This window comes from Zea mays, chromosome 3 (genome assembly GCF_902167145.1).
Source record: "Zea mays cultivar B73 chromosome 3, Zm-B73-REFERENCE-NAM-5.0, whole genome shotgun sequence".
NCBI classification, from domain to species: domain Eukaryota; kingdom Viridiplantae; phylum Streptophyta; class Magnoliopsida; order Poales; family Poaceae; genus Zea; species Zea mays.
Window position 1 is genome coordinate 21607624 of NC_050098.1, and position 23556 is coordinate 21631179.

At 54.3% G+C, this 23556-nt stretch overlaps 2 protein-coding genes across 2 annotated transcripts; one reads left to right on the top strand and one right to left on the bottom strand.

Annotated features, from left to right (window-relative positions):
* Nucleotides 1-865: 865 nt before the first annotated feature.
* LOC100191388 (uncharacterized) lies at nt 866-3661 on the top strand. The gene has a single exon (NM_001136822.2). It carries the CDS (start codon nt 946-948, stop codon nt 3289-3291), a length of 2346 nt encoding a protein of 781 aa, NP_001130294.2. The 5' UTR covers nt 866-945; the 3' UTR covers nt 3292-3661.
* A 7809-nt stretch (nt 3662-11470) lies between these two features.
* Nucleotides 11471-14250, bottom strand: LOC103649825 (probable leucine-rich repeat receptor-like protein kinase At1g68400). Its single transcript, XM_008675529.4, has 2 exons — nt 12659-14250; nt 11471-12572 (listed from the first exon to the last, which is right to left on the bottom strand). The coding sequence occupies exons 1-2, from the start codon at nt 14067-14069 to the stop codon at nt 11887-11889; spliced, it is 2097 nt and encodes a 698-aa protein (XP_008673751.1). The 5' UTR covers nt 14070-14250; the 3' UTR covers nt 11471-11886.
* Nucleotides 14251-23556: the final 9306 nt, after the last annotated feature.

The following is a 23556-nucleotide window of genomic DNA, read 5'->3' on the forward strand; positions in this document are numbered from 1 at the left end:
CCCAAACAGACCATAAATATAGACTTAGTTAGGTTTAATAAGTTCATCTCGTCTTTTAGTCTTTATCTTCATCTGTGTAACTATCTTTATAATTAAACTATATTTAATTCTCGTAATTATCATTAAAACATTCAATGTAATATGAACTAAACTTTTGTTTGGTGGAATCAAACATCCTCTAAGCTTTTCATTCCTCATAGCAAAAATATATCTGACGACGGACACTGTCCCAAGAAAATCTGATCATGGAATACTCATTGTTTGGTTTAACTTTTTTCTGATGAGCTTATTTAAGAATTTACTCGTGAGAAAAATCTAGGTATCATAGAATTTACGTGCGGGGAAAAGATGATGATGTTTATAGGGTTTAGGATATATGAAGTAACAAAAAATCCTTCTATCATGTTAGCTCGGTCGATTATGCGTTCACATTGATTTGGATTATTTTCACCAAAGTAATTGTTATAAAAATGGACTGAAAAACTAGACATTTAACGGTCTATAATAACTTTTGATAACAGAATCTGGATTTTAGACCCTATTCGTTTTCACGGATTGGAGGCCCGAAATAATTTTTAGCCGAATTGTTTTTTTAATTTATATAATAAGTTTTAATAAATTGGAATGAATCCTGGTTCAATCCCGGATAAATGAACGTGCCCTTATGCTGAAACAAATCGTGTCCGTATCGAGCTTGTTCTGTTGAGCTTGCTGCAGATTTGCAGCAGAGCTGCGGCCGCTAGTGCAGCAACCAGCAAACCATCTCAGTAGGTAAAGCTAAAGCGAAAAGGCCCATCAAATTCGGTCCAATTTAAGGATTTAAACAGGCCGGCCTTTTATTACCTTAGGGTTTGCTCTTACCACTACGGGGAAGCCAGACGCCCAGACTGCAGTGCAAGTCATCACTCGGCTCGTTTCCCGAACCTTCCTCCTCGACTTATCCCCATGGGCAAGTCCGGCGCAAAAAAGAAGAAGCCGGCCACCGCCGCCGCCGCCGCCGCCGCAAAGCCGCCGCCCGCCTCGGTTGAGCTGAAGGCAACGCCGTCCTCGTCTTCTTTACCCGCGGCGAACGGTGCGGCGCCCCACCAGGTGGTGGACGCGGGCGTCCTCTTGCGCCGCGCACACGAGCTCAAGGAGGAGGGCAACCGCCTGTTTCAGTCGCGCGACTACGCCGGGGCGCTGCGCCAATACGAGCTGGCGCTCCGCCTCGCCCCGCGCGGCCATCCCGACCGCGCCGTCTTCCACAGCAATCGCGCGGCATGCCTCCTCCAGCTCCGCCCCGTAGACCACGAGGCCGTCGCGCAGGAGTGCTCCCTCGCGCTCCAGGCCGAGCCACGCTTTCCGCGCGCTCTCCTCCGCCGCGCCCGCGCGCTCGAGGCGCTCGGCCGCCACGAGCTCGCCCTCGCCGACGCGCTGGCGCTCCTTGCGCTCGACCCTGACCACCGCGAAGCCATCGACCTCTCCTACCGACTACGCTCCCGTGTCAACGCATCCTCTGCTGCCTCCGCTTCCTCGGCACCCGAGCCCACCAGCCGGCCCTCCCCCGCTGCCCTTGGTGCCTCCGCCGTTGTCGCCGGACTTGGCCATTCCCTCCCCGCTCGCTCATTCCCTAAGAAACAACCACCACCAGCCTCTCCTGCTAACTTGCAGCCAAATCTCGCAGTGATTCCAAAATCTAACCCGCCACCGTTGCCCAAGCTGGTGCCTTTCTCCAATTCTCCGCCATCTTCAACCAAGCCTTTGGCTGCAGATAGCTCCGAGAAGGCCATGACGCCTCCAGTTGCCTCTTTGCTACCGGAAAGAGCGGCACCACTTATAAATAAAAAGGTTGTGACGAGATGGAGGCCTCTCAAGCTGGTGTATGACCACGACATTAGGCTTGGGCAGGTTCCAGAGAAATGCAGCTTCCGAACACTTCGTGAGTTTGTAGCTAAGAGGTTCCCATCATCCAAGGCAGTGTTGATTAAATATAAGGATGCTGATGGTGATCTAGTTACCATCACATCAACAGAAGAGCTCCGGTTAGCTGAATTATTCATTGATAAAGTTGGCCACGAGGTTGTAGAAAATGGGAGGGAGGATGACAATAAGCTCCCGGTGTTGAGGCTGCACCTTGTTGAAGTTAGCCCAGAACAGGAACCAACTTTGCCATTGGAAGAAGAGAAGTTGGAGGAGGATGAGGAATTGTTGATCAATGGTGAAGATAGCACTTTACATGCTTTAGCAGTGGTAACCGACGCAGAGGTGGTGAAGCAAGATGTTGAGAACAGATCTGCTGATCAAAGTGTGGAGACAGGGAAGAATGATTGTGGCCATGCCGAGTGCAAGGAAGCTGAGATTGATGATTGGTTGCTTCAGTTTGCAGATTTGTTCCGGAACCAGGTTGGGATTGATGCAGATGCACATTTAGACCTGCATGAGTTGGGCATGGAGCTGTGCTCCGAGGCTCTCGAGGAAACTGTGACAAGCATGGAGGCTCAGGTCCTTTTTGAGTTGGCTGCTTCTAAATTTCAGGAGGTTGCTGCTTTGGCCTTATTCAATTGGGGAAATGTGCACATGTGTGAAGCAAGGAAGCGCATCCCTCTCGATGAATCTGCTCCAAAGGAAGTCATGGCTGCTCAGCTCCGCACAGCTTATTATTGGGTGAAGGAGAGGTATGCTCTTGCAGGGCACAAATATGAGGAGGCCCTTAAAATCAAGCCAGACTTCTATGAAGGGCTTCTTGCTTTAGGCCAGCAACACTTCGAGACTGCAAAGCTTCATTGGTCATATGCACTGGCAGATAAGGCTGACCTATCTACCTGGGATTCTTTGGAAACATTCAAGCTTTTTGATAGCGCTGAGCAGAACATGAGGGCTGCAACAGAGATGTGGGAGAAGGTGGAAGAACAGAGAATGGCAGAGTTAAAAGAACCAGGCGCATGTGATAAGGATGGGGTACTGAGGAAAAGGCAGCACGGTGCAGGTGGTCAACCGGAGTTGACACCAGAAGAAGCAGCTGAGCAGGCAGCAGTAATGAGGCAACAGATTCACCTCTTCTGGGGTAATATGCTTTTCGAGCGTTCCCAAGTGGAGTTTAAGCTCAGTGTTGGTGACTGGAAGACAAATCTTGATGCATCTGTTGAAAGGTTTAAGTTGGCTGGAGCTTCAGAATCAGATATTTTGACAGTGTTGAAAAATCACTTTTCTAATGTAGCCTCTGAGTGTGAAGAGAAGAAAGTCATGACTTCAGGCACAGAAATTTCCCAAACAAATGACAATGTTGAGGATAAGTGTGTGGTTGAAACCTAAGTTTTCATGGTTCAAGGTGAATGACATCAATGTGTATCATATTCATCAATTGCTTGATAGGCTTTATTTGTTCTTGGTATTATCATGGTCCTTTGTCATTACATCTAGGCGAGAGCTTCAAGCACACTGAGTTTTGTGATTGCCATTGCCAACTGGTGCAGAGTCGACATGCTCCATGAAATCTTGATAATTTACTAGAGGTCTTAGATTTCTGAATATATGTTATCATTCTTCTACCAGTTTTAGTGGTATTTGATGTTGAGTTAGTTTTCTTTTTCTGTCAGAAACCAGGTCTTGGCAATATCTCCCTGCTCACATTGTTTAAAATATCGGACACATACTTAGTAAACACGGAATGTTACCCATGACTCATTTATTGTGCCAAGTTGCTGATCCCTACATAATAGATCTGTATTTTAGTTTTTGTGTATCTATTCTTGCCGCTTTTGCATCCAGCAATCGAAGGCAGTTGTGCCTCAAATGTGGCTGCTTTGTAAGTTGTAACATAGTGTACTTTATGCACTCTACAGTACCGAATTATTTTGGCACTGTACATGTACTGAATTCCTTCCGCAGAAAATATTCAAACAAAGGTACTGGCCAGGTTCAGCCACCATTAAACTACCTTTTCCCTTTGTCCAAGCTAATGGATATTCAAGGTCAAATGGAAAATAACAGCTAGGACATGCTGTGAAACGGTGGAAGTTATGACAAAATTCATACGAATATTCTGTTTTTTGATACGGTTCATCACATTTCACTATTCAGTTACATGGTTACTGGTAGAAATGAGTTGCTTTCAGTGACGAATCCCTAGCAGGGAGGCAAACGCCATGGATCAAGGTATATTTGGAGCTGATTGGTTATTCCTCTGTTGCATCCTAGTTTTTCAGCTGTATCTCTCTTTTATGTGGTAGTTCACTTTGTGTACTCTGTTTTCGCCACTTTTCATGGAGGCTAGCATACCATTCTGGTACAACTAATCATGATTCCAGGTTGATTCAAACAAGGTAAAAACCTATGATGTGTCACATGGGTGGATCTTTTTCATTTCTCGTTGCTATGATATGATGAAAAAGATGCCTTTTCTTCTTCAGCGATTTTATTTTTGTTTATGAAGCCCATTTCTATTAGCAGCTTGGACTGCAGAGATCAGTGTCCTGAACTCATCACATCTAGCTCTATCTGTGGAATAAGAGCATTGACATGACGATGCTTGGTTTCATGATTTGTTTCTTTTCTGTGTTCCCAGTTTTATAATGCAATTTGTACATTTATTGGCTCAATAATACTCCTAGGTTTCAAATCTTATTTTCCTGCCGTTGATTTACACTTACAATTTTAGAAATCGATTAGTTTGCGCACACTTTCAATTTTTGTTTTATCAAAATGTAGATTTATCAAAATTGCATTGATTTATATGATATGCAGTAGGCTGTTAAGAGTATTCTTTAAAATATATCTACCTGACCTCAAAATTCATGGTTTTACTTTTCCATTCTTATGGCTGAGATCATGTTTTATATGTGTGTGTTTCCTGTGCACTGCCAGTTTTTCTCATATGGTGTTTTCAGTCGTAGACTTAGGCATGAATATAATGCGAGGTTGCATTCACTTGTCTTTACACATATGTACTTATGGTCTTCTGCCATGTTATCCCAATCTTTTGCCTAGTTATCCCTACCGGACTTGTTTTCGAATATCTAAAATGTTGATTCTGAGCTCTTGATAGCCTTTATTCAATTGTTTATTAACATTTATATCCTGAGTGATATTACCAGGGTAGTTAAATGCAGAAGAAAAAAATTGTGCCATGAGCATCTGAGCATCTGTTGGTTGGGATGTGGTTGTAAAAAAACCTGGTTGGAATGTGGTTGTTAAAAAAGCTATTGTATACTGTGAGCTGTGAAAAAAGTTGTTATGGGCTGTGAACTGCTAAAAGGCTAAAAATTGTTTGGTAAAAACCACTAAAAGTTGCTAAAAATTTATATATATATTTCTGCAGCTCTATCCAAAGCAGCTAACGTGGTTTTTGGCTTTTAGATTTTAGGGAGCAAAAGCTAAAGACAAACACACCTTAAGCTGCTCCAGGCTCCAGCTGAGTGTTTTAGGGCTTAAGTGCAGACATCTAACTGCATTGAGCATAGTTCATTACTTTAAACAGCATATGATGTCAACTATTCGTGTAAATAGAGTACCGGTGCCTTAAGTATAGGTCTCTCTCCACCAGCCGGATACACTCTCATTACTGAACTTATAAGTTTTAGTTTGATTTTTTGTTACAACCAGTACGGTATTTATGTTTATATCTGAAGAATAGCAATATTATTATATAATGCACACAGGTTTGTACCGTTAAAATTTAGCAATGTTATTTTGAATAAAATTGAACATGAAAAACAAAATCCAGCTGCACCGTCCTGCATCCGCCAGCCGCCTCCTGTTCCAGCGCCAGATCGCCCGGCCTCTTTCGCGCGCTTGTGCGCCCATGCGAGGCCAGGGAAGTGGTAGCCCTAAAACCGGCCGGCCAGCCGCAGCCACGCTGCCGAGAGAGAGTACAGCGGAGAGGGGGACCAAACAGCGGGGAGGGAGGGAGGAGGGATCAGGACATCAGGTCGACGGGATGGATCGAGACGAGGGCGGAAAGCGATCCGAGCAAAGGCAAGCAAGAGGCACACAGGCACTGCACGAGCGATCTGCCCGGCGCTCATGTGCGGCAACAGGGGGGGCGTCGTCAATCAGTCAGTACTCGACAGTGCTCGCCGCGTTTCGCGCTGTGGAGGAGTGTGGAGTCTGGATCAGTACAGTTTGTAGCCGTGGAGAGTACTCCTACACATGCTTTTGTTTTGGATGCAAGTACGTACGTACTATTCGCATTTTGGTAGTGCAGATTTTGGAGTTCAGCTCTTGGTTTAGCACAGTTACTCGCAGGTTGTGTAGCATGTGTGACCTGATGAGCAGAGCTTTTGTGACGAACATGTTTTTAGTTGCGTAGGGCTTGACAGCGTGTGTGTGCTAGACGCTTTGTGCTGCCTGCGTGCGTGCGTGCGTGCGTATGGCGTATGCAGGCTAGGCGGCGCTACAAACATTTTAGTAGCGTAGGTAGGCAGTTGACTGATGACTACTACGCAACACGGGGATGGATGAAGCCGGTTGGAGTCTTTTTCTGGCAGAAGGTGGGTCTCAGGAGTCAGAGGAGCGGATGGATAAAGGCCCAAAGGCTCCACGCCAACTGCACTCCAGCTCCAGGACTGTGGACTGGGATCATTGGCTGCGCTTGGCTAACCACTTCACTGTGTCGATCCAAGGCATTGTTGCATAGCACAGCATGTGCCGCATGCTCTCGGTTGCGTGTGCCATAGCTTTAGCAGTGTACTCCGTAGTACGTAGTGCATATACCTGTACATGTGGGTAAGCTGGTCCTACACGTCGTAGACCCAGAAAGACAGACCGCAGAAGCATATCTTTAATTATAGACCGTGTCTGGACCAGTACATGGACCCGATAATTAGTTATGTGTGTCAGGCCGGTCTAAATAGACCAGAATGACTTAATGTGTCAGATCGGTCTATACATATACAACAGTAATATATAAACATGAAAGTACAGAATATATATATGACTAAAATAAAACTAAGATGTTTTGTGTCTGTCACATTAAAAATCTTTGGTCAGAAAGAAAAAAGAGTACAGCTAGTCCAGAAATAATATTCAATTATATGCTCGGTGTTTAGTTGAGTACTATACAACCACACTGAATCAATATATTATGATCATTATCACTATTCACTATTACCGTCTAGGTACTGGTTCTCGAAGGCCTGTTAAAGCTCTGTATTCTTCAAGTTGTGCCGGTCCTGTAGGATTTGACGGGCCTTAGTTAAATACCGAGTCTTTGGTTAGTGGATTTCGATAGGCTTTAGTTAAATGTGCCGTGTTAGGCTGGCCGTGGGCTTGACTTGAGACCTAGACACGGTCCGTATATAGGGCTGTGTCGACCCATAACTACAATTAAATTGAACCATATCAAATTTAGACTGTGTCTAAAATTATGCGCTTTGGACCGGACTATTAGCCACACCACAGTGCATCCATGGCTCGGGGCGCGGGGCGCACCACTCGTTGGCTCGTTGCCCCTGTGGAACGCGATGCGTCTTGCTCTGGAGTATGGACAGGAGTCAGGAGCCAGGAGGACCACTGCTGGTGCTGGTGCTGGTCTGTCGATGCAATACATGCAAGGACTGTATGTACATGTGCTGTACTGCTGTGCGGTCCGCCCCCCAGCGTATACACGAATTTGATCTACCTGTGGCCCGTGGCCGGACGGGCAGTTACCGTAGAGGCCCACATGTATTTTATAACGCGCAGTATCTGTACGTATAACGCTCACAGAATAACTCCATTTACGTGTACCCACGCAGCCCATGCATACCCTCTCTCTCCCCCCCTCTCCTCTCCGTCGTCCGCGTATTCGGGCTGCTTTGCACTGCGATGCCAGGGCACGACGAGCAATCATTCAGCGGAATTCGTCGTTGCTAACCGTCTCCCTCCCGGGCTTGTTTGGTTGAAAGTGGACTCGATCCGCTCATATCCCCTTCCAACCAAACCAGTCAAAGCTCTTTGATCTTTTAGAGCTGGTTCAGTGACAAAGGAATTGAAGATGATCCATAGGAAAGAAAATTTATAAAGGATCGAAAGATAGGATTGAGCTAGAACCATATCAAATAGAAAGAGACTTCAAAATCCAAGTACCAACATATCTGTCACGTTCTTTTTTTAAAAAAAAAATTACTTTAAGAAAGGAATCACTAAGTCTATGAGATAAAAAAAATGTCTCGATTTTAAAATTAGAACCCAGGTTCTAGACTTGCTATCTAGAATGCAAAGTCTCAATAGGAGGATGAGATCTAAACATACTCCTACTTTAAATACTGTTTATTCTCTGTCTCAAAATTGTGCTTTTTAAATTTAATATTAGTAAGAAATACCATGTAAATATACGTTGCCAATGGACGGACCGATTTAATATGCTGTCACGCCCGTGCTTAGATGGGCTTGTCCGCAAACTAAAGAACGGGCTATTATACCATCTTCAGCAGCTTACTTATACTTATACCTATATTTAAACTACACTATATAAACGGTGTAATCTATAATGTAAAATGACACAAAATGATGTTTTTAGTGATCATATAGATGCAATGTATCATAGTTCATCTATATGGTCAAAAAACACATTTTACACCGTAGATTATATTATTTGTAGAGTATTGTTTGAATATGAATATAAGTATAAGTAAGATGTTGCAGATGGTCTTACAGGCCTCGTGCTGGTCTAGGCATGGTACTAACGTGACGTGTTGTATCCCTGGCGTGCCAAATTTATCGTGACTCGTGCGGGTCTAAATACCTCACCCATCTAGTCGGCTATACATGTAAAGATGCAATATTTATATTTTAAAAATAACTACGGCAGTACGGGGTGAACATTTATGAGTTGCGGTGTCCTCCCGAGTGGTGCAAGATTTTACTGGTACTAGAATGGACTTTGACTTACAAGTGACAGGTAGATCTTTGTAAAACCGTAGGGCCAGATCTCAATAATGTTAGAAATATAGTCATTTTCCATATCATTTTAATTTTATAAATTAATATTATGGTGATAACATATAAAATATGATTATTTATAGAAATCATGATGTCAAATATATCCATAACAATATTATTATGATGATAATATATAAAATATGATTATTCATAGAAATCATGATGTCAAATATATCCATAACAATATGGAACATTAGAATATAAAATGTATGAATCATATAAATATAATAAGCATATAAACATGGTACTTGTAGAATTATAAAACAACTGAAAATAAATAGATAGCAATATAAACAGTATGACTGTAAAATTAAAACAAACATGCATGATATATTAATAGCATGAACATGCATCAGAAAAGTCATGATATGACAGAACAGTTTGGATAAATTCATGGCTACATACGAAACAACATAGATGAACATATGAAACATATATAATCTGCAGAACATAAAACAATAAGGAGCTAAATTGATCATACCATCCCATGCGCCTCGAGGATCCTATCCTTGTCCAACTTCACTTGTCATCCGTACGAGATGAAGACGCCAGGAAGAAAAAGATGTTTACCAGAAGGATGTTCGAGCTGTTGCAGATGGTCTTACAGGCCTCGTGCTGGCCTAGACACGGTACTAACGTGACGTGTTGTATCCCTGGCGTGCCAAAGGTATCGTGACTCGTGCGGGTCTAAAGGCATGTTTGGTTCGCTGGCTAATTTGTCATATTTTGCCTAACTTTTCTGTATAAGATTAGTTCTTTAATTCGAACAATTAATACTTTACATCTAGTCGGCTATATTATTTACATGTAAAGATGCAATATTTATATTTTAAAAATAACTACGGCAGTACGGGGTGAACATTTATGAGTTGCGGTGTCCTGAGGGGTGCAAGATTTTACTGGTACTAGAATGGACTTTGCCTGACAAGTGACAGGTAGATCTTTGTAAAACCGTAGGGCCAGATCTCAGTACTTGGTGGTGCCAAAAAAAACTCGTACTGCTACAGTTACGCTGTACCAAAACCGCTTTAAAGTTTGATAAAATAAGGTTTCGTACTTTTGTTAGAGAAAGTAGTAAAAGATTGCTGAGTATTCAAAAATTCTGAGAGCGAGGAGTGGCAGAGCGCAGAGTACTACTACTAGGCTGTACGTTTTCAGGTTAGGGTTAGGACTCCGTGCTGCTGAGACGGAGACGTTTGTACTGGTGGTGCTGGGCGATGGCTGTGGCCGCAACTGCAATGATCGTCTGCAGGGTCGGGGCCCGGAGATCTTTTATGATGCCGAGGTGGATCGACAGGGGGGCCTCGTCTCGCGTGGCTGTCCTGTTCTGTTCTGTTCATGCGCGCTGCTGGCTGGCCACCGTTGGCTACTTGGCCGCCTAACCAACATGGAACTCATCAATGCGTGACATGCGTCCATGGACATCACATCGCTGATTTGCTGAGGCCTTGACCATTTGGGGATCATGGATCATGGCAAGTGCAGGCTCGGAGGGTTCCGGGTATAGATGTCCAAACAGTGCGGGCCGCCCGTTTGATCCGTGGCACGGCACGAATTTAGCCCGGTCCAAACACGGCCCGGCACGACCCGCATGCTTTGGCCCGGCCCGACCCAATAAATGGGTCGGCCCGACGACGGCCCGCATATTTATGTAAATACTAAATATGTAAATACATTTAATTCTCTCATAGTATGTAAATACTAAATACGCGACCAAACATATATAAAATGCATACATAAATATTTTGTTGTCTTAATATATATAAATAATATGTTATTATATATGATTAATTCTGTTAAATATATGTATTTATATATCGTTCTACTGTTGGTTCGGGCCAGTGCCCGGCCCGGCACAATTTTTCCCTGTGCGTGCCAGGTTTGGGCATGTCCTTAGGCACGTGGGCCAGCCCGATCCAGCCCGAAGCATCAACGGGCCGTGCCTGGCCCGGCCCTATTCGTACCGGGCCAAAACGGGTTCGTGCCGGGTGGCCCGTTTGGATATCTATAGTTCCGGGAGAACTTGTACTAGTAGTACTACTACTACGTGTGACCAGTCACGACTTACGAGTCACTGTGGCGCCATGTCCATCGTTTCCTTTGCTCTGCATCTGGGGTTGCAGGCTTGCAGCGCGACGCGGCAGCGTGTAGTAGTACTCCTCCTAGGCGCGGTTGGCCGTGCGTGGAACGGCCGCACGGCAGGCAGCCTGCAGAGCGCTCTGCAGGGCTGCAGCCCATGAGATGGAGACAAGTCGATGAGGATGTGCCAAAAAAATAAAAACACGCCGCAACGGCCCCGGGTCCCGCCCATGCATCCCGTAGCCCTAGCGCCCGTCATCATTACCCGCTGACGCCGGTCTCACTCGTCCCGTCCGTTCCGCGGACCCAACCCAACGGTCCGCCCACAGCAGCCCTCGTTCTCGTTGGGCCTGCTGCACTGCACCCCGGAGGCCCGGACTGATTAATCAGAGTAATAAAATCATTACCATATCCAATCATTCTCAGTACGGTACGCACTTAACTAGTCAATCACACAGGCATGCGAGTTCTGACGATGCCCTGCTAACATCAGTTGAACACATTATTAGCAGCCGCCGTGATTGAATCAGTGCAGTTGCCCTTACAAGGACATGGTTACTAGTGCCAAAAGTGACAACACAACTGTAGCCGTAAAAGATGCACCAGAACACAGCGTCTTGATCCACTCACGCAAATTAGCACAACTTTTATCGCAACCAAACCAACCCCCGCCGCCGCCGCAGCCGCAGCTACTCTAGGGATCTAGAGTCAGTTAAAAACAGGAACAAGAATCCAGAGCCAAGCAGCCAACGTGAACAATGTACACACACGCACACGCCGATCACCAGATCCAACGGCCCTCGCTAATCCAGCCCACCCCCAAAAAAAACAAGAGCAGATTAAACCAAACAAATAGGCACGCATCACAAGGCAATTCCGAAGAAGGACCAGCAGCGCCAGGCCGCGCCCTCACTGGCTGAGCGCGCCGCCCTCCGACACGGCGGGCGAGTCCGAGACGCCGGAGGACTCGTCCATGGACTCGTGCGACGGCGACGCCGTCTCCCCGCACGCGCGGACCTCGTCGACCATCTTCACCACGTACCCGACCTTGGGCCGCTGCTCGGGCGCCGCGGCCGTGCAGCTCAGCGCCAGCTGCAGCATCGCCACCATCTCCTCCTCGATGCCCTTGTCCTTCATCAGCTCCAGGTCGAACACCTCCGACGTCCACTCCTCCCGCACCACGGACTGCACCCACCGGGGCAGCTCCACCACGACGCCGCCGTTCGGCAGCTCGCTGCCCGGGAACCGCCCCGTCAGGAGCTCCAGCAGCACCACGCCGAACGCGTACACGTCGCCCCTGTGCGACGCCCAGGGCCTGGGCGGCGGGGGCGCCTCGGGCGCGCGGTACCCCGCCGACCGAGCCGCCGCCGCGGCCGGGGACGACCCCAGCTGCGCCAGCCCGCAGTCCGCGAGACGCGCCACGCCGAATCTGTCCAGCAGGATGTTGGTGCTCTTGATGTTGCCGTGCGCCAGCTTCGGCGTGCCGCTGCCCCGCCGCCCAGAGTGGTGGATGTAGGCCAGCCCGCGCGCGGCGCCGGCTGCGATGCGAAGCCGCGCCGCCCACTCCAGCGGCGTGCGCCCGGGGCCCCGGTTACCTGACCATAATAACGCTTCGAAGTCAGCATTTATCAAGGGGATTCCTTTATCAAGACACGACGGAGATGTTAAGCGGATGACTTGCCGTGGAGGACGGAGAAGAGGCTGCCGTTGGGCATGTACTCGTACACCAGCAGCTTCTCGTCGCGGGCGTAGTAGTAGGCGTTGAGGGGCACGATGTTGGGGTGCCGGAGGCGGCCGAGCACGGCCATGTGGTGCTCGAAGTCCTTCTTGGACGCGGCCGCCGGCGTCGCGGCGTCGCGCAGCCGCTTCACGGTCACGACGGTGCCGTCGTCCAGCACGGCCTTGTACGCCGTGCCGCATCCGCCCTTCCCCAGCATCTCCGCGGACGCGCGCAGCAGCTCCTCCAGCTCAAACCGCCTCGTGCGGCCGTCGCTGCAGCTCAGGTCCTCGAGGAACACCATCTTCCCTCGCTCGAACGTCGAGCCACCGGCCGCCGCCGCGACCACCCCGGCGGCGCCGTAGGGGCTCGAGGAGTACACTATCTTCTCCCCCTGCTGGAGTCGCCGGGCGCTTCGCCGGCCGGAGAGGCGCGGCCAGAAGTAGCAGAACAGGAGCCCGGCCACGAGCCCCACCACGGCGAAGTCCCCCGCCACAATTGCCACCACGGCGGCGCGGCTCATCTTCCCCTTGACGCCGCTCGCCGCCTCGGCGCCCGCTGGCTTACCCGAAGGCGAGGACGCCACCATGGCAGAAGCCGGAGGGCAGTCCCCTGCCGCAGACGCGTTCACCGCCGCCGACGCGTTCGGCTGAGGCGCCTCGTCCTTGCAGGGCGGGAGCGGCGCGCTGCACAGGCCGACGTTCCCGCCGAAGGCCGCGGCCGGGAACGACGCCATCGCCGCCGGAATCCTCCCGGACATGAGATTGTTGGAGACGTTCAGCTCCTGCAGCCTCGGCAGCGCAATGGCGTCAACCCCGCCGCTGAGCCGGTTGGAGTCCAGCCTCAGGGTGAGCAGCCTGTCGAGCCGGCTGAGCTCGGGCGGCACGGCGCCGGACAGCTTGTTGGACGACAGGTCGAGCCGGTACAGGCGGTACAGCGCCCCCAGCGACGGCGGAATCGCGCCGGACAGCTCGTTCCCCGCGAGGAACAGCAGCTTGAGCCCCGCGAGCGGCGAGAGGTCGGGGATTTCGCCCGAGAAACCGTTGCCCTTGAGGCTGAGCACGCGGAGGCCGTCCAGCCTCGCGAGCGCCGGCAGCGCGGCGGCGCCGGAGAGGCCGAGGCCCTCGAGCACCAGCCTCGTGACGCGGCCGCCGGCGCAGGTGACACCGCGCCACGCCCCGGCGCACGGCGCCGGGTTCGCGGACACGTTCCAGGTCGCCAGCGCGGCGCCGGACGGGTCCGCGACGAGCCTGAAATCCGACAGAGCCGCGACGTCGGCATCCAGAGAGCCGGCATTGGCGAAGGAACGCAGCAGCAGCAGCAGCAGCAGCGGTGGCAGGAGGAGCAGCAGAGCAGTGCTGCCGTTGGGAGGCATGCTCGCTTCTTTTTGTGGTTTTCTTGGGGGCTCGCGGTTGGCTCGCGCCCGCGCGCTGGTCGCGCTGCTCGCTCCGGTGCAAGTAGGAAATGGACAGCGGCGAGAGAGACGGAGGCACGGTGGGTTGGTTCTTGTCTGTCTGGTGCTCGTCGCACGGACAGTGGCTGCCCTTGTCGCTGGAGCCTTTTGCCCTCCCGTCTTTGTACTGCTTTTATTTTATCTACTGAGCACGGGAGCAGGGAACAGTGAAGCCGCTGCGATCGTGGCCCCACCACATGGGTGCGGTGGCGAACGGCGAGCTTCCCTACCTAGCCGCTTGCAGAGGACTGGAGTGCAGGAGCGACGCAGGACCAAGGCGATGGGAGCGGTCGGATGACGCCTGGGCTCCACACTACCGTTGTTCGGCGTCCTGGCACGTCGTTGTCGCGGTGGGACTTTACTACTCCAGTGGCCTCGGGATGCGTGGTAGCCGACCGCGTGCTGGAGACGATCGTGCGCAATCCGGTGATCATTATGGCGCCAAGAAGTTGCGTTCCCGCGCGCGGTAGAAGTTGGTAGCGCTATGCTCTACTGCTCTCGGACTAAACTTTAAGCGCACCGGCTCACAACATATGGGACGAGATACTTTCCATAAAAATAGGTTCCTCTTAATGCCGGCGTTTTACATAAATAGTATAGAAAAAAAATAAGGAGACTTCATTTAATAAGAGAAAAAGAACAAGACTGAGCAAAAATCCCACTTTGCTAAAAGACTTCAGATCTGTTTGGTTTTTTAGTCTAGGGACTAAAGTTTAGTTAGGAGACTAAAATTTTGTCTCTACCTATTTAGTTTTAAGGACTAAAACTATTCAAAACACATTAGATGAATCATAAGAGTTGTCGAGGACCATAATTAGGGGTACTGTCGGGGACCATAATTAGGGGTACCCTCAAGGCTCCTAATTCTCAGCTGGTAACCCCATCAGCACAAAGCTGCAAAGGCCTGATGGGTGCGATTAAGTCAGGGATCAGTCCATTCGAGGGACACGATCACGCCTCGCCCGAGCCTAGCCTCGGACAAGGGCAGCCGACCCCGGAGGATTTCCGTCTCGCCCGAGGCCCCCCTTCAGCGGCGAACAAATTCCCGGCTCGCCCGAGGCCCTGCCTTCGCTAAGAAGCAACCCTGACCGAATCGCCGCACCGACCGACCAAGTCGCAGGGGCATTTAATGCAAAGGTGGCCTGACACCCTTATCCTGACGCGCGCCCCCCAGCCGACAGAGCCGAAGTGACCGTCGTCACTTCGCCGCTCCACTGACCGGCCTGACAGAAGGACAGCGCCGCCTGCGCCACTCCGACTGCGGTGCCACTTGACAGAGTGAGACTGACAGGCAGTCAGGCCCGGCCGAAGGCTCCATAGGAAGCTCCGCCTCACCCGACCCCAGGGCTCGGACTCGGGCTAAGTCCCGGAAGACGGCGAACTCCGCTCCGCCCGACCCAGGGCTCGGACTCGGGCTAAGTCCCGGAAGACGACGAACTCCGCTCCCCCCGACCCAGGGCTCGGACTCGGGCTAAGTCCCGGAAGACGACGAACTCCGCCCGACCCAGGGCTCGGACTCGGGCTAAGTCCCAGAAGACGACGATCTCCGCCTCGCCCGACCCAGGGCTCGGACTTGGGCTCGGCCCCAGAAGACGACGAACTCCGCTTCGCCCGACCCAGGGCTCGGACTCCGCCCCGGCACCAGCCGGCAATCTCCGCCTCGCCCGACCCGGGGGCTCGGACTCGACCTCGGCTTCGGAGGAGCTTCCACATCATCCAACCTAGGGCGCAGACCAGCCACGTCAGCAGGAGGCGCCATCATCACCCTACCCCGAGCTGACTCGGGCCGCAGGGAACAAGACCGGCGTCCCATCTGGCTCGCTCCGCCAGATAGGCAATGATGGCGCCCCGCATGCTCTGTGACGACGGCGGCTCTCAGCCCCCTTACGGAAGCAAGAGGACGTCAGCAAGGACTCAACCGCTCCGACAGCTGTCCCTCCGCCAAGCTCCATCGCTCCTCCGACGGCCACGACATCACACCAGCTGGGTGCCAAGATCTCTCCGGCTGCCACAACGGCATGTACCTAGGGCGCTAGCTCTCCTCCGCTAGACACGTAGCACTCTGCTACACCCCCCATTGTACACCTGGATCCTCTCCTTGCGCCTATAAAAGGGAGGACCAGGGCCCTCTTAGAGAGGGTTGGCCGCGCGGGGACGAGGACGAGAACAGGCGCTCGCTGGAGGCCGCTCGCTCCCTCTCCCGCGTGGACGCTTGTAACCCCCTACTGCAAGCGCACCCGACCTGGGCGTGGGACGAACACGAAGGCCGCGGGATTCCCACCTCTCTCACGCCGGTCTCCGGCCGCCTCGCTCTCCCCCCTTCGCGCTCGCCCTCGCGCTCGACCCATCTGGGCTGGGGCACGCGGCGACATTCACTCGTCGGCCTAGGGACCCCCCGGTCTCGAAACGCCGACAGGTACCCTCAAGGCTCCTAAATCTCAGCTGGTAACCCCCATCAGCACAAAGCTGCAAAGGCTTGATGGGTGCGATTAAGTCAAGGATCGGTCCATTCAAGGGACGCGATCACGCCTCGCCCGAGCCCAGCCTCGGGCAAGGGCAGCCGACCCCGGAGGACCTACGTCTCGCCCGAGGCCCCCCTCCAGCAACGGACACACCTTCGGCTCACCCGAGGCCCAGTCTTCACCAAGAAGCAACCTTGGCCAAATCGCCACACCGACCGACCAAATCGCAGGGGCATTTAATGCAAAGGTGGCCTGACACCTTTATCCTAACGCACGCCCTCCAGTCGACAGAGCCGAAGTGACCGCAGTCACTTCGCCGCTCCACTGACCGATCTGACAAGAGGACAGCGCCGCCTGCGCCGATCCGACTGCTGAGCCACTCGACAGAGTGAGGCTGACAGCAGCCAAGTCTGGTCTCACGCGTCATAGGAAACTCCGCTTCGCCCGACCCCAGGGCTCGGACTTGGGCTCAGCCCCGGAAGACGGCGAACTCCGCTCCGCCCGACCCCAGGGCTCGGACTCGGGCTCAGCCCCGGAAGACGGCGAACTCCGCTCCGCCCGACCCCAGGGCTCGGACTCGGGCTCAGCCCCGGAAGACGGCGAACTCCGCTCCGCCCGACCCCAGGGCTCGGACTCGGGCTCGACCCCGGAAGACGACGAACTCCGCTCCGCCCGACCCCAGGGCTCGGACTCGGGCTCAGCCCCGGAAGACGGCGAACTCCGCTCCGCCTGACCCCAGGGCTCGGACTTGGGCTCAGCCCCGGAAGACGGCGAACTCCGCCTCGCCCGACCCCAGGGCTCGGACTCGGGCTCGGCCCCGGAAGACGACGAACTCCGCCTCGCCCGACCCTAGGGCTCGGACTCAGGCTCAGCCCCGAAGGACGATGAACTCCGCTTCGCTCGACCCCAGGGCTCGGACTCAACCCTGGCCTAAGCCGACGGTCTCCGCCTCGTCCGACCCGGGGGCTTGGGCTCGACCTCGACCTCGGAAGACAGACTCGACCTCGACCTCGGAGGAGCCTCCACCTCGCTCAACCTAGGGCACGGACCGACCACGTCAACAGGAAGCGCCATCATTACCCTACCCCGAGCTGACTCAGGCTACGGGGAACAAGACCGGCGTCCCATCTGGCTCGCTCCACCATACGAGTAATGATGGCGCCCCGCATGCCCTGTGACGACGGCGGCTCTCAGCCCCCTTACGGAAGCAAGAGGACGTCAGCAAGGACTCGACAGCCCCGACAGCTGTCCTTCCGTCAGGCTCCAGCGCTCCTCCGACGGCCACGACACCACGCGAACTGGGTGCCAAGACCTCTACGGCTGCCACGAAGGCATGTACTTAGGGTGCTAGCTCTCCACCGCTAGACACGTTAGCACATTGCTACACTCCCCATTGTACACCTGGATCCTCTCCTTACGCCTATAAAAGGGAGGACCAGGGCCCTCTTACAGAGGGTTGGCCGCGCAGGGAAGGACGGGACGGCGCTCGTGCAAGGCCGCTCGCTCCCTCCCGCGTGGACGCTTGTAACCCCCCTACTGCAAGCGCACCCGACCTGGCCACGGGGCTAACACGAAGGCCGCGGGTTCCACTCTCCCACGCCTGTCTCCCTCCGGCTGCTTTCTTCCCCCCTTCGCGTTCCGCCTCGCGTCGACCCATCTGGGCTGGGGCACGCGGCGATAATTCACTCGTCGGTCCAGGGACCCCCCGGGTTTCGAAACACCGACAGTTGGCGCGCCAGGTAGGGGCCTGCTGCGTGTTGACGAACAGCTCCCCGTCAAGCTCCAGATGGGCAGTCTCCAGCAACTTCTCCAACCCAGGACGGTGCTCCATTTCGGGAGTCTTGAGTTCATGTCCATCGACGGCAGCTACGACATGATACTCCTTCCCCCGCCGCGCGACAGCGACAATGGCGGTCGACAACCCGCCCGCCGGCGGGGAAATCGACGACGCCTTCCCCACGTGGTGGAAGGACGACATTCGGGCTTGTCCCGTCCCCTCCCCCGCCGACGGAGGAGGAGGCGGGGCAACCAAGGCCAAGCAGGACGCGGCACCTCGTTGGCTGTCGAGCAAGTCAACGGCGCCGGCGCCCCAACGGAGAGCGCGTCGGGCATCGACCTCGCGTCCGAGACAAAGACGAGCGCCATCTCCCCGCAACACGCCAACCTCAAGCAAACGGACGACGCCAGCACGCTCGCGAAGGACTTGCTGGGCGTCACCCTAGTACCTGAGACGACGGTGCAGTCAGTCCCTGACGTGACTTCGTCACCGCCCGTCGACCGAAAGGTACCGACCGATTCCCATCTCGCGTCTTTTGGATTCGGCCTTGACCCGCCAAGCGACTCCGCTTCAGTGGACACTCTCCTAGAGGCGAGTCCAAACCCTCTGGGGTATCGTGTGCGATCACCCTGGGACCGGCTGACAGCCGTCTCGTCCTACGAGCCCTCGGGGTCCGAGGAAGATGGCGAGCCCGACCTCTGTTGGGATTTCTCCGGACTTGGTAACCCCAGTGCCATGCGGGACTTCATGACCGCATGCGACTACTGCCTTTCCGGCTGTTCCGACGGTAGCCGCAGCCTCGACGACGAGGACTGCGGCCCAAGTCGTGAATGTTTCCACGTCGATCTAGGGGGTCCCGGCGAAGGCAACCATCTTGGTATGCCGGAGAACGGTGATCCCCCTAGGCCCGTGCCTCACGTTGACATCCTTCGGGAGCTAGCTGTGGTCCCCGTTCCGGCGGGGGGTCCTGACCCACAGCTCGAGCAAATCCGCGAGATGCAGGCCAGGCTCGACGATGGAGCAGGAACGCTTGTGCCGATCCGCCGGGACATCGGGCAGGAATGGGCGGGCCAACCTTCGGCCGGAGAAGCGTGTCATCTCCCCCAGGGCATCCAGCACCGCATCGCCGACGACGTCAGGTTAAGGCCGCCATTGGATTCCAGTGGAGTCGGCCAGAACCTGGCCGCAGCGGCAATGCTTCTCCGCGCGATGCCGGAGCCATCAACCACCGAGGGCGGCGTATCTAGGGAGAGCTCAAGAATCTCCTGGAGGACGTCGCGGTCCGATGGGCCGAAAGCTCCGCCTCCCGAAGGCAGGGATACCCCTCGGAACATCGCGCTGCGACTTCCCGATTCATGCGGGGAGCCTCGATCCACACCGGGCGCACGCGCAACACAGCGCCTGCGGCCCCGGGTCGCCTCGGCAACGAGCACCATCATCACAGCCGTCGAGCCCACCTCGACGACAGGGTGCGCCGAGGCTACCACCCCAGGCGTGGGGGACGCTACGACAGCGGGGAGGATCGGAGTCCTTCGCCCGAACCACCCGGTCCGCAGGCTTTCAGCCGCGTCATACGACCGGCGTCGTTCCCGACCCGGTTCCGAACCCCGACTACTATCACGAAGTACTCGGGGGAGACGAGACCGGAACTGTGGCTCGCGGACTATCGGCTGGCCTGCCAACTGGGTGGAACGGACGATGATAATCTCATCATCCGCAACCTCCCCCTGTTCCTCTCCGACACCGCTCGAGCCTGGCTGGAGCACCTGCCCCCAGAGCAGATCTCCAACTGGGACGACCTAGTCCAAGCCTTTGCCGGCAATTTCTAGGGCACGTACGTGCGCCCTGGGAACTCCTGGGATCTCCGAAGCTGCCGCCAGCAGCTGGGAGAGTCTCTCCGGGACTACATTCGGCGATTCTCGAAGCAGCGCACCGAGCTGCCCAACGTCATCGATTCGGATGTCATCGGCGCATTCCTCGTCGGCACCACCTGCCGCGACCTGGTGAGCAAGCTGGGTCGCAAGACCCCCACCAGGGCGAGCGAGCTGATGGACATCACCACCAAGTTCACCTCTGGCCAGGAGGCGGTTGAGGCCATCTTCCGGAAGGACAAGCAGCCCCAGGGCCGCCCACCGGAAGATGCTCCTGAGGCGTCAACTCAGCGCGGCACCAAGAAGAAGGGCAAGAAGAAGTCGCAAGCGAAATGCGACGCCGCCGACGCGGACTTTGTCGCTGCCGCTGAGTACAAGAACCCTCGGAAACCTCTAGGAGGTGCCAACCTTTTCGACAAGATGCTCAAGGAGCCATGCCCTTACCATCAGGGGCCCGTCAAGCACACCCTTGAGGAGTGTGACATGCTTCGATGCCACTTTCACAAGGCCGGGCCACCCGCGGAGGGTGGCAAGGCTCTCGACGACGCTAAGAAGGAAGATCACAAGGCAGGAGAGTTCCCCGAGGTCCGCGACTGTTTCATGATCTACGGCGGGCAAGTGGCGAACTCCTCGGCTCGGCACCGCAAGCAAGAGCGTCGGGAGGTCTGCTTGGTAAAGGTGGCGGCGCCAGTCTACCTAGACTGGTCCGACAAGCCCATCACCTTCGACCAGGCCGACCATCCAGACCACGTGCCGAGCCCGGGGAGATACCCACTCGTTGTCGACCCCATCATCGGCAACGTCAGGCTCACCAAGGTCCTCATGGATGGAGGCAGCAGCCTCAACATCATCTACGCCGAGACCCTCGGGCTCCTGCGGATCGATCTGTCCTCGGTCCGGACGGGCGCTGCGCCTTTCCACGGGATCATCCCCGGGAAGCACGTCCAACCCCTCGGACAACTCGATCTACCCGTCTGCTTTGGGACGCCCTCCAACTTTCGAAGGGAGACCCTCACGTTCGAAGTGGTCGGGTTTCGAGGAACCTACCACGCAGTGTTGGGGAGGCCATGCTACGCCAAGTTCATGGCTGTCCCCAACTACACCTACCTCAAGCTCAAGATGCCGGGCCCCAACGGGGTCATCACCGTCGGGCCCACGTACCGACACGCGTACGAATGCGACGTGGAGTGCGTGGAGTACGTCGAGGCCCTCGCCGAGTCCGAGGCCCTCATCGCCGACCTGGAGAACCTCTCTAGGGAGGCGCCAGACGTGAAGCGCCACGCCGACAACTTTGAGCCAGCGGAGACGGTTAAGTCCGTTCCTCTCGACCCCTGCAACGACGCCTCCGAGCAGATCTGGATCGGCTCCGAGCTCGACCCCAAATAGGAAGCAGTGCTCGTTGACTTTCTCCGCGCAAACGTCGACGTTTTCGCGTGGAGTCCCTCGGACATGCCCGGCATACCGAGGGAAGTCGCTGAGCACTCGCTGGATATCCGAGCTGGAGCCCGACCCGTGAAGCAGCCTCTGCGCCGATTCGACGAAGAAAAGCGCAGAGCCATTGGCGAGGAGATCCACAAGCTAATGGCAGCAGGGTTCATCAAAGAGGTATTCCATCCTGAATGGCTTGCCAACCCTGTGCTTGTGAGAAAGAAAGGGGGAAATGGCGGATGTGTGTAGACTACACTGGTCTAAACAAAGCATGTCCGAAAGTTCCCTACCCTCTGCCTCGCATCGATCAAATCATGGATTCCACTGCTGGGTGCGAAACCCTGTCTTTCCTCGATGCCTACTCAGGGTATCACCAGATCAGGATGAAAGAGTCTGACCAGCTCGCGACTTCTTTCATCACACCCTTCGGCATGTACTGCTATGTTACCATACCATTTGGTTTGAGGAATGCGGGTGCGACGTACCAGCGATGCATGAACCATGTGTTCGGCGAACACATTGGCTGAACGGTCGAGGCCTACGTCGATGACATCGTAGTCAAGACGAGGAGGGCCTCCGACCTCCTTTCCGACCTTGAAGTGACATTCCGATGTCTCAAGGCGAAAGGCGTGAAGCTCAATCCCGAAAAGTGTGTCTTCGGGGTCCCCCGAGGCATGCTCTTGGGGTTCATCGTCTCCGAGCGGGGCATCGAGGCCAACCCAGAGAAGATCGCTGCCATCACCAGCATGGGGCCCATCAAGGACTTGAAAGGCGTACAGAGGGTCATGGGATGCCTCGCGGCTCTGAGCCGTTTCATATCGCGCCTCGGCGAAAGAGGCCTGCCTCTGTACCGCCTCTTAAGGAAGGCCGAGTGCTTCACTTGGACTCCTGAGCCCGAGGATGCCCTCGGGAACCTGAAGGCGCTCCTCACGAACGCGCCCATCTTGGTGCCCCCCGCTGCTGGAGAAGCCCTCTTGATCTACGTCGCCGCGACCACTCAGGTGGTTAGTGCCGCGATTGTGGTCGAGAGACGAGAAGAGGGGCATGCATTGCCCGTCCAGAGGCCAGTCTACCTCATCGGTGAGGTACTGTCCGAAACCAAGATCCGCTACCCACAAATTCAGAAGCTGTTGTACGCAGTGATCCTGACGTGGCGAAAGTTGCGACACTACTTCGAGTCTCATCTGGTGACTGTGGTGTCATCCTTCCCCCTGGGGGAGATCATCCAGTCCCGAGAGGCCTCGGGTAGAATTGCAAAGTGGGCGGTGGAGATCATGGGCGAGACAATCTCGTTCGCCCCTCGGAAGGCCATCAAGTCCCAGGTCTTGGCGGACTTCGTGGCTGAATGGGTCGACACCCAGCTCCCGACAGCTCCGATCCAACCGGAGCTCTGGACCATGTTTTTCGACGGGTCGTTGATGAAGACGGGGGCCGGCGCGGGCCTGCTCTTCATCTCGCCCCTCGGGAAGCACCTACGCTACGTGCTACGCCTCCACTTCCTGGCGTCCAACAACATGGCTGAGTACGAGGCTCTGGTAAACGGGTTGCGAATCGCCATCGAGCTAGGGGTCCGACGCCTCGACGCTCGCGGTGACTCGCAGCTCGTCATCGACCAAGTCATGAAGAACTCCCACTGCCACGACCCGAAGATGGAAGCCTACTGCGATGAGGTTCAGCGCCTGGAAGACAAGTTCTATGGGCTCGAGCTCAACCACATCGCCCGACGCTACAACGAGACTGCGGACGAGCTAGCTAAAATAGCATCGGGGCGAACAACGGTTCCCCTGGATGTATTCTCCCGAGACCTGCATCAACCCTCCATCAAGACCGACGACACGCCCGAGCCCGAGGCACCCTCGGCTCAGTCCGAG

Coding starts and splice junctions, on each gene's coding strand:
- LOC100191388 (NM_001136822.2), top strand. CDS start 946: ATGGGCAAGTCCGGCGCAAAAAAGAAGAAGCCGGCCACCGCCGCCGCC.
- LOC103649825 (XM_008675529.4), bottom strand. CDS start 14,069: ATGCCTCCCAACGGCAGCACTGCTCTGCTGCTCCTCCTGCCACCGCTG. Junction 12,573..12,658: donor CCTCTTCTCCGTCCTCCACG/GCAAGTCATCCG, acceptor TATTATGGTCAG/GTAACCGGGGCCCCGGGCGC.